At 40.5% G+C, this 19,676-nt stretch overlaps 1 protein-coding gene and 1 long non-coding RNA gene across 10 annotated transcripts in view; one reads left to right on the top strand and one right to left on the bottom strand.

Moving 5' to 3' along the window:
• Nucleotides 1–19,676, top strand: part of LOC117953601 (supervillin-like) — a 75,462-nt gene that overhangs the window by 12,751 nt on the left and 43,035 nt on the right. For 5 of the 9 annotated variants that reach the window (XM_034886764.1, XM_034886763.1, XM_034886760.1 and 2 more), the window contains exons 2-14: nt 188–248; nt 1,994–2,085; nt 2,183–2,240; nt 3,120–3,268; nt 3,850–4,666; nt 7,651–8,892; nt 9,353–9,523; nt 10,648–10,685; nt 10,804–10,865; nt 12,356–12,492; nt 12,751–12,846; nt 15,233–15,524; nt 16,785–16,850. In XM_034886764.1, coding sequence (XP_034742655.1) covers nt 2,233–2,240; nt 3,120–3,268; nt 3,850–4,666; nt 7,651–8,892; nt 9,353–9,523; nt 10,648–10,685; nt 10,804–10,865; nt 12,356–12,492; nt 12,751–12,846; nt 15,233–15,524; nt 16,785–16,850 — 3,078 coding nt within the window. In that variant the 5' untranslated portion in view covers nt 188–248; nt 1,994–2,085; nt 2,183–2,232. The remainder of the gene's footprint in view (nt 1–187; nt 249–1,993; nt 2,086–2,182; nt 2,241–3,119; nt 3,269–3,849; nt 4,667–7,650; nt 8,893–9,352; nt 9,524–10,647; nt 10,686–10,803; nt 10,866–12,355; nt 12,493–12,750; nt 12,847–15,232; nt 15,525–16,784; nt 16,851–19,676) is intronic. The other 4 variants (XM_034886762.1, XM_034886758.1, XM_034886765.1 and 1 more) reach the window with 4 other exon arrangements.
• Nucleotides 11,852–19,676, bottom strand: part of LOC117953699 — a 16,955-nt gene continuing 9,130 nt past the window's right edge. The window contains exon 3 of the long non-coding RNA XR_004658660.1: nt 11,852–11,864. This is a non-coding gene — a long non-coding RNA (uncharacterized LOC117953699). The remainder of the gene's footprint in view (nt 11,865–19,676) is intronic.

Raw genomic sequence — 19,676 nt, 5'->3', positions numbered from 1 at the left:
GATTAATGACACAACTTTACATTTCTGGCATTTGGAAGATCATAAATATAAAGTTCATTTAAACCAGGATAACATGTTCCAATGCTCCCAATGTCAGCACAGAGGAACTGAATATTGAATTGAAAGGTGGAGTGTAGATTTATTATTATCATATTCTTTGTATAATAGGTCTTGTTTTTCATTTTAGAATTTGGATCTAAAGCTCGCAAGCTTTGCAGCTCAGCCTCATTGCCAACAGAAGCCTTAAGGTGAGTTTTTTGAGTGCAATAACTACACAGACACAGCTAAATATAGTAGTGGAGCCACAGAAATCACATGTTCTATTTTCTAAGAGCATTTACAGTGGTCTCAGCTTTTGCTTTGTCATCAAGACAGGGATATGTAAGAATATAGGTTTTACTACAGTGGAGCGCTTTAGCTTATCATGTGCAGTAAGCATTAAAAGCTGGATATCCCTGGAACAGCTTATCCTAAGACACTTTTTTGTTCACATGGTATTACACCGATAATGCCTCCTTCAGAGCACTTTGCACCAAGCCCCCTTTTGTATTAGTTTACAATGTTCCCTCTGGTTCTTCAGCCGTCTTGCAGAAATACACACAAGGACTTTTTAGTACATTTATACATAAACTCTGATTGTGTAGCAGTTTTAACTGATCTGCTCGTTTTAACCATCATGTTGTCCTGTTTTCATATATCAATGTTCTTTTTAATTACCCAATTGTAATTCCCCAAAATAACACAGCTGATTCTACACAATGGCCTTTGGCAAGTACAAATCTCTACTTTTATGAATTTTGGGGTGTTCCATTTTATAGCATTTGAAAAAAACATTAAAATGGTTTTGAAATAGTATTGATTAAAAATTGACTTAATTCCAGTCTGTGGTTATCCATCAACATACATTCCTTTAATTTTAGTCTAAATAATTCCTAATTTCTGCTTTTTTAACTCAAATACTAGGTATAATTTTCCCAAAAATTAGGTTTATTGACCATAAATTCAAAAAATAACTGTAAAGCTAAAGTTAATAAGTTAGTGTTACATAGTGTTAAGCGTAAAAAAATAGCAAACATTGAAAAAAGTGTTGAAAAAAGGGACAAAAACATAAGAAAAGTTAAAGTGATGTTCAATTTTGACGGGAAGACAACACAAGGGTTAAATGCATCTTGGTATTTAACAGTAAAAATGGATGCAAACAAGACAACAGGCCTCAGTGATTGAGTCTACTCTAATCTGGAAGTGAGAATTACACACTATACCACTCTGTTTTTTCATTGAATGAAATAGTTTGTGAAGCTTTTGGAGAGAAAACATAGGTGAGTTTATTGTTCCTGGCTTGTGTGACCGGTTGATTGTAACATTTAAAGACATTAAGCGAAGACCTTGATTGTCCTTTCCACTTGGAGGAGAGTCAGGACTTGATGACCCAGTTCTTAAGCAGGATCCTGTTGGAAGTGACTCCAGCTGAGTTTCAGCTTTACCTTCCATCCCTTCCGTAGGACAAGGCGTTTCAGGCAGAGTAGTGTGGATGGCTGAAATAGGAAACTAGGCACAATTTTATGTTGTGTTTGAATGTTAAACATGCATGTGGATTAGTGTCTCCTTAAGTTGAACTGTATGACTACCGTAGTGGCCACTTTACCTATTGTACACTTATTTTCAATGTGTAAATATGTTTTGTTTTCTCACAAATAGGCCAATTCATCTTTGCTATTAATATGTTAGATTCCTATTAATGTGTATTTTCAGACATGTTTTCATTTTTGAAAATACAAACTTTAAAAAAAATATCTTTTTAACATAAATTAATATGGTTCACACCTGTTTTATTACTGAGTAAATTAATATAAAGCAGCTGCTGAGCCTCCCAAAGGCCATGTATTTTTTGGGAAGGACACTTTTCATTAAACATTTATTTTGCTTGCTAGGAACTGAGAATGTAATATGTTATACCTAGATAGCAGGTTGATGACTCTGTCTTCTCATTCAGTTTTCAGAGTGACTTCTACCTGGGTGATAAGTCCACCTTGGTCAAGAGTGTCTCAGATACAGATGCCAAACTTCTGGCTGTCCTTCCTAAAGGTGTGCATTGGTTCTAACTACGCAACAATAAATCAAATAATGTTAATGTTTGATACGTTGATGATACTATATGTATATGTTCTGTTCTTATATTCAGTTTCAGAGTTGAAGAAATACTTTGAGGGAGCTGTCACAAAGGATTCGGGAATGAACAGGTATCTTCAGTGCTTGCTGCACTTTATTTTCACATAAGCCCACCTACATATTTTTAAAAGGGATAGATAGATTATTGGCCTTGGGTGATTATCAGGACGTTTTTTACGCAGTTTGCAGATTATATCAGCTCTATCAGCATTTTATTTCCCTGATAACTGATGTTAATTAATTTAAAACATTTATAGTTTTGCTCGGCCTGTCCCTCTGCTTTGGATTCACTCACCACTGAGTCTATATCTAATCTGTCAATCTTTCACTGTGGATTATTCTGGAAGTTTATTTAATATTTATTAAATAATTGCACAATGCCTTTTAATAAAGTTTTGTGTTGGTGTTTGGCACATTCCTAATTCTTAATTTTTACTTAAAGCTTTACTGTGTAACTTCTTTATATTAATGAACCTCCGTTACATTCAAGCCACTGCCAAATGCTACAAAGATAATTAAGAGAGCTCTACACGGCTCTAGCTCTAGCTCTAGTGAAGACAATTACATCTGTTGAAGAGTGCATCATGTTTTTTTAATCCACCATGTCCTCCTTGGCTACAAGCAACTGTGTGGAGGAGGGCTTGGGGTGGAGCGCAGTCCTGTAAGGCTTGTATCATGTGAATGCGCTGACAGGTTTGTTGTCATTACGTAGAATTTCTCATGGGGGCGACAGAAACTATACACTATAGCTTGAAAGATTTTCATTTTCACTGTAAATACATATTGGTTCAAAATCGGTTATCATTTTCATTAACTTCTAATACTTGGTATCTGTATCGGCCTTGAAAACCCAGTATCGGTTGATCCCACCATTTCATAAAGACTAACTCATAACAAGGGTCCTTGCATAACATCTGTCGACCTTTGCACTCTGCCTTCTGTCTCTGCAGGAAGGAGAGGATAGCCCGCCGTCTGGAGGGAATTGAAAGTGATGCTCCACCTGCGCTGGTGCCCGGCGGTTTGGTAGCCAACAGAATGCTGGAGGAGGATGCACCGCGATACACCCGCGCTTCAGATCCTTTTGAGCCTTGTGTGATGGGTAAGCATGACACAATGCTCTGCAAAAACATTTGGTGCTGTCTTTATTAGACATGGCTTGACACCACTGAAATGTTTGAATTTCATTCAGTATTTTGAAACCATTCCAATAGTTATCTGTTGGTTATGCTGGGCAGCTTGACTGTAGGTTTAATGAATGTAACTTTGTCAGTGACTATGAAACAAATGTTGTATGTTGTTGCATTTTGAAAGAAATGAATTCACTAATTGGTGTGAATATCTGTTATGTGTTTTGTTTGAATAAAGTCACATTTTTGTCATGTGGGATTAAAGGTAGTAAAAGTAAAGAAGTAAAAAAATACTTCGCATGGTCAATATTACATTATACCCATTCAATTTGTTACGTATAATTACCTATTTTTAGACATTTGACTATTATTTAGCAACATCTGAGCTTTCAGAAAAAAACATGTCCAGTAACAATTGTGACTTACTCTCAGTATTTATGGTAAGTCAGAATCTAGTAATTACAGTAACTCACATTTGACACAAATGACATAAATTGTCATTGTCAAGGGATGTTGTTGATAAGTAACAAAGTATTTCCAACGTTTACCATAGTGAAACGCTACAGTCGAGAGGAGCTGGAGGCCCCCCAGAAGCAGCTGTCTTCTCTAGACAGGTTGGCCCAGGTCAAAGGTGGTGTTGGCAGTGGCCGTACAGAGCCCATGGTGGTATACGTTGACCCAGTAACACTATCCACCTCCTCTACGCCCGCATCCTGCCCCACAGACCCCACCAGCCTCAGCTCTAAGGCTGAGCGCATCGCCCGCTACAAAGCGGAGCGCCGCCGCCAACTGTCAGAACGTTACGGCATCCTCCTGGATCAGGAGGCGGACATTGATTACACACCGCGCTACCGCTCCCGGCGCGACACAGATGCCTCTGACCAACAGACAACTGCCAAGCGAGAAAGAGACAGGCAGGAAGCAGACGCTCAAAGCCGGGAGCCCAGGGTGCCATATCGCTTGGGAGTGGGCCGGGTTTACATGAGGACTCACCCAGAGCCCGCCCCTGTTTCCACTTCCAGCCCCGCCCAGTCAAATCAATCCCCTCCCCCCACACAAGAGAGACTGAGGAGATTTTCAGAGCGGGAAAGAGTGATGAACATGGAGAACTACCGGCGCTGCGGGGCTCACGAGCGCTCCATCCCTTCTAGAAGCAGAACCCAGGAGCATCATCCAGCCCAGCCCCAACAGCAGCAGGACTCCACCCACCAGGATCCAAGCCCCGCCTCCACCAGGGATTACAGCATTGCAGCAGTGCCCAGCTCGCCTCGCACCGCCCGTCGGGCCTCCCTGCCCTCCCCTCGCTACGGCATCTCACCGGGGGATTTATTCATAGAGCAGCAGGCCCAGAGTATCCTCAACAGACAGGGGTGAGTTTACGATAACGGGTCATAACATTCAAAATATACATGAACTCAGACCAACCACTTAAGAAACTCCAAGACATCGGTCTGATACAGTGGCTGACTCCTACTGAAGATGTGATACAAAAAGTGAATCTGCACACCTGATTTGTATTACTTTTATGTTCTAAAAACATCTGGTGAAAAAAAACTAATGCACCTTTGACATGACACTAGAATTAGGAACAAACACTTTTGTGTCTATTTTGTGTCACCATTTTGACACTAGTTTTACTCTATACAGATACTTCAGTCATTTGAGTAGCACTAGCATTATCACAAGCCATTAAATTCCTATCTGCTGCCCATTGAGAATGAATTGATCTTACCACTAAAAGTCTGATGTTGCATCTACAGTGTATTTTTAGACTACATGTAGAGAAAGTTTAAAGGTCCCATGTCATGAAAATGTCACTTTATGAGGTTTTTTAACATGAATATGAGTTCCCCCAGCCTGCTTATGGCCCCCCAGTGGCTAGAAAAGGCAATAGGTGTAAACTGAGCCTCGGTATCCTGCTCTGCCTTTGAGAAAATGAAAGCTCATATTGGCCGATCTTGAATCTTGCTCCTTATAAGGTCCCAAAGGGCAAGGTTACCTCCCCTTTCTCTGCTTTTCCTGCCCGGAGAATTTGGCCCTCCCATGAGAGAGAGACACCATGGCTTCAAACCAGCAAAGTGGCAGTTGGTCAAGGCCACACCCCCAGCCTCCACTTTGTCCCCCCCACCCAAAAATGATTAATTCCTTAATTTGATTAAATGTAACTCTTCCAGGATTTGTTTTTAACAGTAATTAGTAATCCAAGTACGTAAAGATCTCAGATGAACAAACGAAAACTGAGATGGTAGGCTGTGTTTGGGCTGTCCACTGGCTGCTGAGCTAACTAGCCTGCTGCTTTTCACCACTGTGCCAGTATTAGGGCTGGTTCATTCTACTGTATAATTAAATTATTTTTCTTGCACTCTAATATTTTTTCACATGATCTCTGAAAGTGAGATAAAAGGTTATTAATGTCTTCAAAACATTGTTAGGGGTCTTAAAACTGTTATTGTGAAATCATGATGGTGCTACTTTAAAAAAGGAAAGTAACCAGATAAGAAAGCCAGCACAATAAAATTATGGGTGGAGATGCAGCTAACTCCTAACTATAAGTAGATATACCCTAACAATGCAGTTAGTAGTGCTTTCATTATTAACTGGTATCACAATCTTCCATTTAACAAAGATTTTGGATCATAGTGAAATAGTGAAGTAACTTTCATCCCTAACTTCTTACAACTTATCATTTATTAATTATTGATAACTAAATACATACACACATGTACATGTACAGTTTATTGTCATCCTGAGTCACATTTACATGTATGCTATAATCTTATCACATGTTTTAATCCTTGTCAACAAACTAAGCTATACCATACTTCTAGCTTATAGCAAAACTATAGCAAACTAATGCCCAGCCTGAATGTATGCAGAAAGGTGCTTAAGTACAGTAAATAAAAAGCCTTGCCAACTGTCCTTTAAGTTTTTTTAAAAACATGGTAAAACAGACTCTGCTCACTTAATATTTCGCTTAAATACCTTTTATGAAACAGGGCTAATTGACCTACTTCACTTACAACTCTCCTGTAACATAAGTCAGATCCCGCTCTATAAACTAACCCAGAACTTTGTAAAAACTCTGTATGTAAAACTGTTAAATTAGTTGTGTGGCCTGGGTTTCATGAGCAGTTGAGTGGTGTTCGTGAAGCGGAGTTGATGGGGTGACAACATAAGTCAGCTGGATGCCCTGACCCATTCAGTCACAGACTCAATGACTCACCACTTGTCAGCTGAGGCTGCACTCACATCCCCCCTCCTCATATTCTGGCCTGTTAACCACTATGAAATTACATCTTGAGTCTTTTTACCTTTCAGTGACTTTGTCAAAGTCATCGCATAAGATAAGACAGCCTGTGAAAGGATGAAGGCCCATGGCTGGCCTTTGAGCTGTATGGACAGGTGAAATTCACAGAAGCAATGTCTAGCATGGTCAGACAAACCTTTATAGAATTAGTTAGCTTGATTGATTTAATTGGTACACAAACAACTTCTTGATGCTTCATTTTCACAAATTAAGTAATGTAAGAAGGAAAACCCGGACACTCTTTCTGAAGTCTATTAGTAATATCTGATGTGTCTAAAAAGAGGGCTTTATGAGAATTTCCCAGCTAATATGTCCCATGTATGACACTAACTGCCTTTGTTGCCTTATCAACTGCTTATGCTAGCTAGCGTTAGTGTGTACTCTTACACGAGCAGTGTCTAAGTCCTTCATGCCATGTCAGATAAAGCAGAGGCCCATCAATTATGTCTGGCTTAGTGTTCTACAATGAGATTAAAGCAACCTTTTGCTACCAGGGGGTCAGAAGGTTGTTGATGAAAATAGTTTGGCTTACTTTTTTGGCACTCAGACATCAGAGAGAGAGAGAGACAGAGAGACACAGACAGAGCAAGAAAGAGAGTTGTTAGAGCTAAGACTCAGGGCAGGCTTCTACTTGACTTTGTTGCAATTCTAATGTAAGATTTGGGAGCTAAAGGTCCCATGATATTCTCATATCATAAATGTCTGTGCAGTAAGATTCATAACACACATTTTTTAGTAAGAATTAAATTAAGTGTATGCAAAATTAAAATCAGTTAAATACTTTTGGATTGAACCTGTTATTGTTAAGTTTGTCTACCGAAGGAATGTAGCCGGTCATTATGTAGACTCTACACTCACACAGAAAATGTCTACTTGGATAGCAAAATTATGGCTTGCCGATCATTGATCATTTACCATCCTTGTGTCCCAAAGAATTTTATTCACCTCCTGTTTGAGTTTAGGTTTGAGTTTAGTTTGGAGTTTGGAGTGTGGTAGGTATTTATTGGACTGGTATCTTAGTGTCCCTTATCCATTCCTTTCCCCAAGAATTCGATTAAAGGAACGATTGTCCAGGGATGAAACTGTCCAGAGGCCCCCTGATTGGAGTCCAGACAGGCAGCAGGATAACAAACACCGTACTCAGGGGCACACTGCTCAGTATACGCCAAAACGCTCAGAACCCACTCAGCAAAGGACTGTTCCTGTGCTTCAGCCCAGCCCAGGTCAATATCCTGCTCACTCTGGCTCTGCTGTTGACCCTCAGCCCTATTTGGCCATCCCTGCCCCATCGGCTACTGCCAAACTTCCTGGACCTCCTGAGGTACAACCACAAAGAAGAGTGAGTGCCGACCAGATCCATGTCTCCCACAGGGAGGCAAGATTGGAGGCCAGGCAGGCCCTGAAGGAAGAGCCCCACACAGAGGGCCTGCTCAAGAGCAGGAAAGCCGTGTTGCCCTCAGAGATCCGCAAAAGGGAAAGGAGTGTGGATGATACTCACAGGGGCCGACATGAAGACATGGACTTGCAGAACTACAGCCCAGAATGGAGGAGGATGAGTCGAAGCGAGGAAGACTGGGATACGGAGAGACCTAGGGACAGGGGGAGGGAGAGAAATGTTGAAAGGATTAGAGAAAGAGGGAGAGAGCCTGTCTCGAGCCACGACAGCCAAGAGGAGAGAGCATTTAGATCAATGCAGCCTTCCAACATCTCTGTACGCCAGCAGCCCAGGCAGCAACAATCCTCAGACCCTGTGTGCCATCAAGAGCCCCAAATTCGGCAGCAAGAGCCACCAACGCAACAACAGTATGAACCCATAAAGAGACAACATGGGGCTCAAGTACAACAGCAGTCTCAAAGACAGCAGGGGTATGAGCTCCAAAGAAAAGATCCTCCAAATCAGCATCAAGACTCCCGAAGATATCAGCAAGAGCCCCAACTACACAAAGTCTTTGAGCCTCAGAAGCAGCAGCCGGATCCATCAGGGAACCAGAGGTCTGACTCAGCCATCTATCTCCAGAAAGGCTCTTCTCTGCCTCAGGCCAAACACAGAAGCATGGAGATGAGCGGAGGGCCCAAACCCAAGATACGAACCCGCTCCATGTCAGATATAGGTATAAGCCAGCATTCTGCCATGTATCGTATGGAGAGGGTATCAGCCACCAGAGAGATATCGAGGGCCGTCCCTTCCTCAGGGATGGCTAACGGGGACATGGGCTCCCTGGACACCAGGGTGTCAGTAGCACAGCTGCGACACTCTTATCTGGAGAATGCCAACCGGAAACCTGAGTTGTAGGTCCACTGGCATGGGTTCTGTGTGTGCATCGCTAAATAACTGTCTAACTCTGCATTAATGAGCAGTTGCAATCCAATCCTCTAAGAAATAATGCTAATAGAATGTCAGTCTGTGGCATGAAATTTGTCAAGGGTGTATTGCTATGATATCCACTATTATCATGTTCACTGTCATGTCTACAATTTGGTTATTAGAGCTAAACTTACCTGTGCCAGTTAGCATTAGTTCTGCAACTCACCCTTTGGAAGTTGTCTGCTGCTGCATGTTAACATTGGGTAATGGCTTTTCACAGTTGGGTTGCAGTTAGGTTGTACTCAGCGTGTGCAGTTTCTGGTAAGCTGCTACTCTACTAAAAACAACATCCAAAAACCAACAAATGTTAATAGTTTTCTTACTTCTACTTTTCCTTTTTGTTGTCCTCGTCAATCTTTCTAAATCCATACACGACTCTTAAAGGGAAATTGCAAAAGTAGATCTGACAGCAATGGAGGTAGATCCGGCTAGCAGCAGTGACCATGGCAGGGGTGCTCGGAGGCCTCGGCGCTACATCACTCCAGGAGACAGTCGCATGTCGGAGAGGTTTAGGACCCAGCCCATCACCTCTGCAGAGCGACTGGAGTCAGATAGGTACAAGAGGGGGCTCTCTGTTGCCATCTGCAGGAGCTCTTCAGAATCATTTCATTGACATGATTTATTTATTTAATACACTGAACTGGATGGCAGAGCGTGGTTCAAATTCCATCCTGAAAATCATATAATGGTTCTGCAAATTTAAAAAATTTGGTCAAAAAGCTGATGCTTGATGTATTTTAATTAGTGCTGTCAGTTAAATGCGTTATTGATAGCATTAACGCAAAACCATTTTAACGGCTTCAATTTTTTTATTGCAAGATTAACGTTCTTTTTGGCCTAGCAGACTTTTTAGTTTTTCCACATGCTGTTGCAACAACTAGTAACATTAGAAAAACTACAACACCAAATCAGATCTAGCTAGACCGGAAATAAAACAACAGGCTCGCCGCACACACTTGTTTGGGCTTGCTAGCCGGCTAAAGAGTAGTAACGTTATGTTTTAAGTGAGCCCTCCCCTCCCCCGCGCGTTTGCTATAGAGATACAAAAAAAACATGGGAGCGGCAGGGACTAAGATTAATTCTTACTTACTACATTACTCAGCGACAGGTGAAAATAGGGGCAAGGTTGTGCAATAACTTTCTAATCATTTGAACCTTTAGAGAGGAACAAGTGGATTACCTGTATGTGTAAAAAAAACAGCTTTATCTCACACATCCATTTTGTTGTTGTTGAATATATAACCACCCCTTCAAAAAAGATTTTTAGGGTAAACACTCAAACCAGTTTATATTTCCACAAAATTGGCATGAATAATCATAATGTATGTGTATGACTCAAAACAAAATATAGTTACAATATAGAACAATTTCTTTGTCATCTGCAGATTGATTTTAAGTAGGGGGAAACATTTTATTTAAATCTTAAATTGGATTTAAAAAATAAAATAAAATCAGGGATTTTATTTTTAGGCCAAATCGCCTAGCCAAAAAACATTTGCACAAGGCAAGCCATGCCACTTTTTTAAAATGAGAAAACATAATGGGACAAAAAGAAATCAAGGGACATTTAGAAAAGATAAAAATGTGCAATTAATTGCGACATTAATCAACATTATTGCGCTTAATCACAATTAAATATTTTAATCGTTTGACAGCACTAATTTTAATGTTTTCTGCAGGTCTCGTTTAAGTCCATCACAGCTACAGGATCCTGAAGGTAAGTTTGGTCACAATGCACAATAAATGTATATTGTATAAGGGCAATTAATCACACTTTCCAAGAGTTTAAATATTGTTGATGCCATGTAACTTAATAATTTATCCTTTTTCATTAGGTGAAGAAAAACTAGATGACAGAGCCAAGATGAGTGTGGCTGCCAAGAGGTCTCTTTTCAGGGTACACTTCTTACTTTATGTACATTTCAATCAGAAAGACAGATAATTATACTGTATATTATGGAATGAGCGATGTTTTAAGATCATAATTTCAAAACCAAAAGATGGTGGTTTTGTGAAATTCTGGTGCAATATATACATTGAGGAAAATAAGTATTTGAACACCCTGCTATTTTGCAAGTTCTCCCACTTAGAAATCATGGAAGGGTCTGAAATTGTCATCGTAGGTGCATGTCCACTGTGAGAGACATAATCACAATAAGAAAATGCAGAAATCCCAATGGATGATTTTTTAACAATTTATTTGTGTGATACAGCTGCAAATAAGCATTTGAATACCTGGGAAAATCAATGTTAATATTTGGTGCAGTAGCCTTTGTTTGCAATTACACATGTCAAACGTTTCCTGTAGTTTTTCACCAGGTTTGCACACACTGCAGAAGGGATTTTGGCTCACTCCTCCACACAGATCTTCTCTAGATCAGTCAGGTTTCTGGGCTGTCGCTGAGAACCACGGAGTTTGAGCTCCCTCCAAAGATTCTCTATTGGGTTTAGGTCTGGAGACTGGCTAGGCCACGCCAGAACCTTGATATGCTTCTTCCAGAGCCACTCCTTGGTTGTCCTGGCTATGTGCTTCGGGTCAGTGTCATGTTGGAAGACCCAGCCTCGACACATCTTCAATGCTCTAACTGAGGGAAGGAGGTTGTTCCCCAAAATCTAGCAATACATGGCCCCGTTCATCCTCTCCTTAGTACAGTGCAGTCGCCCTGTCCCATGTGCTGAAAAACACCCCCAAAGCATGATGCTACCACCCACATGCTTCACAATAGGGATGATGTTCTTGGGATGGTACTCATCAGTCTTCTTCCTCCAAACACGGTTAGTGAATTAGGACCAAAAAGTTCTATTTTGGTCTCATCTGACCACATGACTTTCTCCCATGACTCCTCTAGATCATCCATATGGTCATTGGCAAACTTAAAACGGGCCTTGACATGTGCTGGTTTAAGCAGGGAAACCTTCCGTGCCATGTTTGATTTCAAACCATGACGTCTTAGTGTATTACCAACAGTAACCTTGGAAACGGTGGTGCCAGCTCTTTTCAGGTCATTGACCAGCTCCTCCCGTGTAGTTCTGGGCTGATTTCTCGCCTTTCTTAGGATCAGTGAGACCCCACGAGGTGAGATCTTGCATGGAGCCCCAGTCAGAGGGAGATTGACAGTCATGTTTAGCTTCTTCCATTTTCTAATGATTGATCCAACAGTGGACCTTTTTTTACCAAGCTGCTTGGGAATTTCCCCGTAGCCCTTTCCAGCCTTGTGGAGGTGTATAATTTTATCTCTAGTGTCTTTGGACAGCTCTTTGGTCTTGGCCATGTCAGTGGTTGGATTCTCACTAATTGTATGGGGTGGACAGATGTAATAGTTTCTCACTTTAAATATCAAAGTCATGGCCTCAATTGTTACAGTGTTTCCCTACATATCCTTGCAGGAGCTGGAAAAGACATGTGATGGAAATGTACCCAAACCGTGCTCTCGAAACGCTGCTGTTGAAAGGCGTCTGAAAAGAGTTCAGGATCGCTCACACACACAACCCGTCACCAACAAGGAGGTGGTCAGTGCTTCGAGGTAAATCGCCGATTCTGCTTGCATAGCTGCGTTTTGCATCCAAAAATACATTATGCTTTGTCTCTTTCTTTTCTTTTCCTTTCCTTCCTTGTTATTTCATTATTTTACCTGTTCTTGTTTGTACTTTTCAGTTCCTCTCCTAACCTTTCCCTCTCTTAAGATACCTCTGTCAACTTCTTTCAATCTTTCTTTGCTTTGCATTAACTTTATCCCCCCCGCCACCCCCACACATCCATACGTCTTTTCTCCACTTTTAAGTGACCCTGCCACATCAGCACAACCTCTGGACATCCACACTAATGCAGCTCACGTCCCGAGCACTACTGTAATCAGCACCGGTGTGACCAGCATCAGGTACAGCTGGAAACAACTGCTTACTTATAATGTGCCTTGTATCTGTGTGAGAGAATGTGTTGCCTACTTACTTAAAAAACGTGTATCTTTGCTTGTTGTAACCCTGTGGGATATATGTGGTTGTGTTATACCCACAGAATGTCTCTATTGCATGAAAATCATTTTAATTTGAATGATTAATTCAATGACAACATTACAGTGGATTGTCCAGCATTTACCATGGAAGGGGTTCAATAAAAAAAAAAAGATTAAGAACAAGATTTGTTAGATTCTGAGCTTAAATTAATCAAAGTATTTTACCAAGTGAATTCATTACTGTTGACCTTGAGATGTAAATGGACTGTATTTATATAGCACTTTTCTAGTCTGAAATACTAGGCTACTCAAAGCGCTTTTACAGGAACTATTTACCATTCACACACATTCATACACTGTGGCTGAGGCTGTCGTACAAGGTGCCACCTGCTCATTCACACTCCAATACGCTGCATTTTTGGGGTTCAGTGTCTTGCTCAAGGACACTTCAACACGGGACGGCAGGGAATCGAACCCCCAACCACTGAGCCAGAGCCGCCCAGTGATAACTTTGCAAAAAAAACAGGGCCGGGACCCCTAGGGTGTTACTGCAGGTGGGCCTCCAAATTACTGTTATGAAAATAATACAATTATATCGTTTTTTTCAAAAACTATGTCTTCACTTGAATCCAACATATTATTATCAGCCTATCTGTGAAAAATCACTCTGATTACAGACTTACTGTGAGGTAGTCCCTACAAATAGCCATCGACAGATACAGGTAATCCCTAAGGTTTCACTGTTCTACATGGATGTTTAAGATTAAAACATGATTTATAAAATCATGTCAACAGTTATTAATTTAATAGCATAGTGTTCAATGCACAACAATGTATGTATAAAGTCTTAAGACAGCCCCACATGTTATTGTAATGTAGGCCCAGCCTTGCTATAAATAAAGCTATCCCTTGACATTTATACATTATAACTATAACACAAAGGAAATTGTTGGTTGCTACCAACAGTAATTTAGTGCCAGAGCCATTGCACCTGTTTCCTCATGTGAACTTAATTTGCCATTTGTGCTGTCAATGTTAATGTGCCACAGACACATGTTGCTCTCCATCTCCCTCTCTTGGCTGCAGGGCAGATCTGTTCATCCAGCTCATCTTACCTTGTTATTTCTTGTTATCCCTATCTTATGTCTTCTTCTTAGCTGCGTGCACCTTAGAGGGGAAGGAAGTTGGTGTTTAAACTATAACTCGTTAAGTGCTTTTCCTGCCCAGTTTCTAAGAGTTCCATCTTGCAGCATTTCTCACATGAAGGTCACGCATGAGTCAAGGTCACACAGTCAAGAAAAATGTCACAAATCTAATAGAAAGGTCAGAGGTTGAGCTAATTAAACCCCTTAGCATGTCTTGGTCCGTGTCCCGCAGTTTGTTTACCAACCCTGGTTTAACTGCTTCAAGATCACATAAGCCCTGCGAACATTCCAATGCATTACATGATTTTCTGGCATATGTGTGCTTATGTCTATGTTGCTGAACCAGTAGTCTTTCACAGTTGTCACATGTGAACTGGTTGTATACATGCTCATTTCTTCAATATCTAGCGGAGGAATACATGACTTTTTCTATCCCTTAAGACTGCATGTTTATAAAAAAACTTAAAAAATGTTTTGTTTCAATTGATACAGGCTACAGCTATTTCATTTAAAACTGAAATTTAAGCTTTTGATTAAACACTTATAACACTGCTCCCATTAAGATGGCACCTTACGTCTAGTCTGTTGATTAATTTTAGACACTATTACAATTTAGAAACACAATCTTATAGATTTATAATCTCCAGTCAGGTGTCAGATGCAGGGAGGGTGAAGTCAATTAGTTAACAGTTTGGACAAGATTTCATCACTAGAAAAACATGAACGTAATCAGCCATGTATTGTCTTGTATTCCCAGTCTACAGGATGAGCTTTCATTTATAATCATATAGTCAAGTCAACTCAACGTTATTGTCAATTCTGCAATGTGTGCCAGAAAAATAGAGCAATTAAAAATATGTTTCTCTTCAACCGAGGGTGCAATGAGGGCATTACAAAGGACATTATAACAAGTATAACATAAAAGATAAGTAAAAGAAACAAATAAGATTAAAAAAAAACAAAATATGTAATTAAAAAAAGATCAGTAACATATACAATACAATAAATTCTAAATAGTGCAAATGTAACACAAAACCAAACAATATAGAAAACTAAATAATTGATTTAAATTTAATTGAAATTGAAAATGTGCAATATAATTGGAAGACTTATAAGAAGATTTAGACCCATCTTTCACCCACTGACATCCCCTTGTCACTCCCTAGCATCCAGGCTTACCCCCAGCCAGGCTCAGCTGTCCCGGGTGAGGATCAGGAGATCCAGGAGCAGCAGAAAGCCGCTACAGCTCCAAGTGCAGGGGTGAAGGGAGATGGCCAGGAGCCTTTCTCTGATGAGTCTGACCTGTCCGCCCTCACCCTGGCTGAGAAGATGGCCCTCTTCAACCGGCTTGCTCAGCCTACAGGCCAGCCCGCTGAGGGGTCCCGAGGGGACACCCGGCAGCGCAGGGCCAACGCCCGATTCCAGACTCAACCCATCACCCAGGGAGAGGTGGAGCAGGTAAAGGCTTCACCTCACGCAAAGAAAGAAAGAAAGAAAACTGCGAGTCTTTTATAAAAAATGCTTGCTACAGTCTTTAACACACTGAGTCTAGTAAAACAGCAGAAACAGACAGCAATGACAAAGGCATTGCAGCTTCTAGGATATTTTAGTGCAGTAGATTTCAGTTTATAACATAACAATGTAACCCCCCCTCTCTTTTCTTATGCCACACAAACCCAAACACCATCCATGGTGGCATCCATCTTAATTTCCCCTACAAAATGAAATGAATAATTAAAGGTTAAAAAAATATTTAGGAGCAGGCTAAATGTAAAATTTGATTAGATTAGAAAGATGGTCTAGTGCTAATACGTTGCCAATTATTCAACTTTATATATGTTGTGTCCGAGAGTTTCTAGCTACTTTTGACCTACTTGTCCCCCTCCAACGCACCTGTCTAACATAGATATGCAAAGTATTTTTAAAGATTGTTGTATGTAGAGTCTCCTTACAGTAAAAACGCCTGAAGCAACGGGTGACTCACTTCCAGGTCACTTGCGTTGCAGTGGGTGTTCTGCAGTGCACCAGTCTCCCTTTGTTGCGTGATAGATAAATGACATGATTCTGCAGACGGATGACTCTCAGATACAGTACTAGCAAATGAACACAGGTCCCAGAGTTCATTCTGCTTCTGAGTTTTACTAAAGTGGCCTGTAGATGTCACAAATAAACAATTCACATGTAAAGCTCAGAAATCCTGTATATGTGAAAGCCATTGTGTCAGTCAATATGCAGTAGAGTGTTTTGTTTAATCATGAAGCATCATCCTGTTTCAAGCTATATATGTGACCTTAAATCTGATTTTGTTGCTGATGATGTAAAATACTTTGCACATCTATGTTAGACAGGTGCGTTGGAGGGGGAAAACAGGTCAAAAGTAGCCAGAAACTCTTGCACACAACATATATAAAGTTTAATAGTAGGCAATGTTTCAGCACTAGACCATCTTTCTAATCAAATGTTATCTTGGTGTTTGCACCTCTAACATTTAGCCTGCTCCTAAATATTTTTGTGCCTTTTAATTATTCATTCATATTTCATTTTTTGGGGGCAATTAAGACTGATGCCACCAAGGATGGTGTTTGGGTTTGTGTGACAAAATAAAAAACAATTTAAAAAAACATTTCAAATAAAAAAAGATGAGAGAAAGATTGCTTTATAATAGGTTTACTTAATCTCCACCATATTCTCAGTTGTCCCTCCCTGGTGTCCACACAGGAAGCTGAGCCGCCGCTAACCTCTGCTCTGTGTAACGGCGACTTACAGGCCAATCAGGGAAAACATGTAAGACCCCTGCTGCTTGTACGGAGCTTCTGATTGGTTTGCTCCACTGCTTTGGATTGATCTGATTGGTCCCGCTAGTGACCAGTGTTGTCTTGCTTACAGTAGCTGCTGAGCTGCAATCCAGTGTTTATTTTGAATAGGGCTGCACAATATATTGTTTTTTATCGCCTTTGCAATAATTTATCGCCTTTTATCAACTGGAGCAATAAACCCATCGTCAAAGGTTGCGACATATCCCAAAGACACTCTGAGAATGTTTTGTGTTAGTTGAAAGAAAGTATCAGCAGAAAACTACACATACAATGTAACTGTCATTCTTTTTTTAGAGGTGGCTTTTACATTTAATATACTGTTCAATTTGTTTGAATGTTGTTGAGTTCAACAAACAGTTATTTGTATTTTAGCAGAATATTGAAAGCAGCAGAAAGGCAGAACTGAGTGCACTTTAATAACTGTTTATTTACCGCAAATTATTTCTTTATCGCAGTAATTAGCAGCATTATCCCATATCACACATTTTCCTCATATCGTGCAGCCCTAGGTTTAAAGTTTAAGATGTTGCTTTGTTATGAGAAATTGATTTTAAAATTTGGGGTGCCTTGTTTGTTTTCCATGACTCGTAATTTTTGGATGCAAGCCGCTTCAGTGACATGCTTGTTCATTGCATAACAAGCATGGCTTTATTAGACTGCACATTTTGCATTCTAGTTTATTCAGGCTTCCTCTCAACTTGAATAAACTAACACCAACTAAACGCTTATTGGGGCAATTATATTTGGTGATGGATCTGGCCTTAATATTTACTGTGTGAAGAAATGTGTGAGAGTCAATACAAATACCTCTTATTGCAACAAAATCTATTAAGGTACTTATAAGATAATAACGAATTACAGTAGTCCAGCCTCGAAGTAACAAATACATAGACTCATTTTTCAGCGTCGTTTTGAGACAGAATTTGCCTTATTTTGGCAAGGTAAAAAAGGCTGGAGGTTTGTTTTAAGTGGACGAGCAGTGTTTGGTGCCCATGACAATAACCTTGGTTTTGTCTGAGTTTAACATCAGAAAATTGTAGGTCATCCATGATTTTATATCTTTAATGCATGCTTGAAGTTTAACTAACTGGCTGGTTTTGTCAGGCTTGATTCATGTATAATTGGGTGTCATCTGCATAACAGTGAAAGTTAATTGGGTGTTTCCAAATAATACTGCCTAGAGGAAGCATATATAAGGTGAACAGCCTTGTGGAATGCCATGGCTGACTTTAGCATGCCTGAAGGGTTGATCATAAACATTAACAAAGTAAGATTGATCAGAAAAATAGGATTTAAACCAGCTTAGTGTGCTAGTGCTAGCTAAATGTTCCTGTCTCTGTAACAGGATGACATTTCCAATAGTGTCAAATGCAGCACTAAGATCTAGTAAAACAAGTACGGCAAGTCCTTTGTCTGAAGCAGTTAGAAAGTCGTTAGTAATTTTCACCAGTGCCGTCTCTGTGCTACGATGCGTTCGTTTTTTTCAGAAGATCCCAGCTACTTTAAATGACTATTGTGCACAACCTGTTAAGGGATGTAGTTGAGGCTAAACGCACGTAAACGCCGTTTGCACCTCTACAAATTCGGAAATGGCGTTTACCCACCTCCAAAGTGCGTTTATCCACCTCTGAATAGCCTTTTGTCCCAAAGCCATTCTAAATTATGCTTCTGTTGTTTTAGTTTCATATTGTTCATTATTAGTTTCATAGGTTGTTAAACCTAAGACGAAGTCTATCATACAGCGCTGCATTACTGTCAATGTTGACGGTGTTTGGGGTGTAGAGCCCTCAACGTTGCCTTCCAGGCAGCGTTGCCTGGTAGGCACTAGGATCGGGCAATGGTTGGGTGCCTTAAAGTCATGGTCGCAGCGCTGCCTTGAAGGCGACGTTGGGGGCTTAGAACATCAAGCAGTAAGCAGCGGTCAAAGATTTGTCAGTCACACTATCCTACATTAGGCTACATGTCTCATGTAGTTAATGATGAATGGGTTTTAAAAATGGACATCCGTCATTTTTCAAAGACAAGACAGCAGCCCTCCTCCTGATGCCAGCAAACGGTGTCGGAAAGAAGCCCAACGTGAGTGAGCTCGGAAAACAGTACTCAACTTAATGTTTTTGAGGTTAATTTGCTTAATGGCAGATTCATGCCACTGACTCAAAAAGCCCTGGCATTGATTAGGTTAGCTTATCCCTTTTCAGACATGAAGTTGCAGGTCACCTAGCTACCTTTTCCCATTAGTGAAATTCAGGATATATTGTCTGATAATAACTGGATGTTTCAGGATATATTTTCTGATAATAACTGGATGTTATTTCATTCTCTGGCCACTTAAAGTTAGTGTCAAAAGCTCCCTTTGCTAGTCCGCTAGCTAGTTATTGTTGTCGCTCTAGTTAGCTGTTCGCGGTTTCGCGGGTACGGTAAACGTTACCATGGTTACAGCGAGTTGGACCAATCAGAAACGTTGCTGTTACGCTTAGGATTTTTGGTAATGTAGTTTTTCTACGTGAGACAGGGGATGATTGTTTTTCTTATAATGTTACAAGGTTGATATCATACAGACTTCTAGCTTCATCAGGATCAGAAACTGGGTCAGTCTACCTCAGATGGTTTAGACATTATGGCTGATAATCTAAATTCTTATGGAGAAAATCAAAGGTTTTGTTTAATATATATATACACTCACCGGCCACTTTATTAGGTACCCCATGCTAGGGTTATGATGGCATCACACAGTTGCCGCAGATTTGTCGGCTGCACATCCATGATGCGAATCTCCCGTTCCACGACATCCCAA

Source organism: Etheostoma cragini, chromosome 12 (genome assembly GCF_013103735.1).
Source record: "Etheostoma cragini isolate CJK2018 chromosome 12, CSU_Ecrag_1.0, whole genome shotgun sequence".
Classification (NCBI taxonomy): domain Eukaryota; kingdom Metazoa; phylum Chordata; class Actinopteri; order Perciformes; family Percidae; genus Etheostoma; species Etheostoma cragini.
This window is presented reverse-complemented; position numbering and strand designations above follow the sequence as displayed.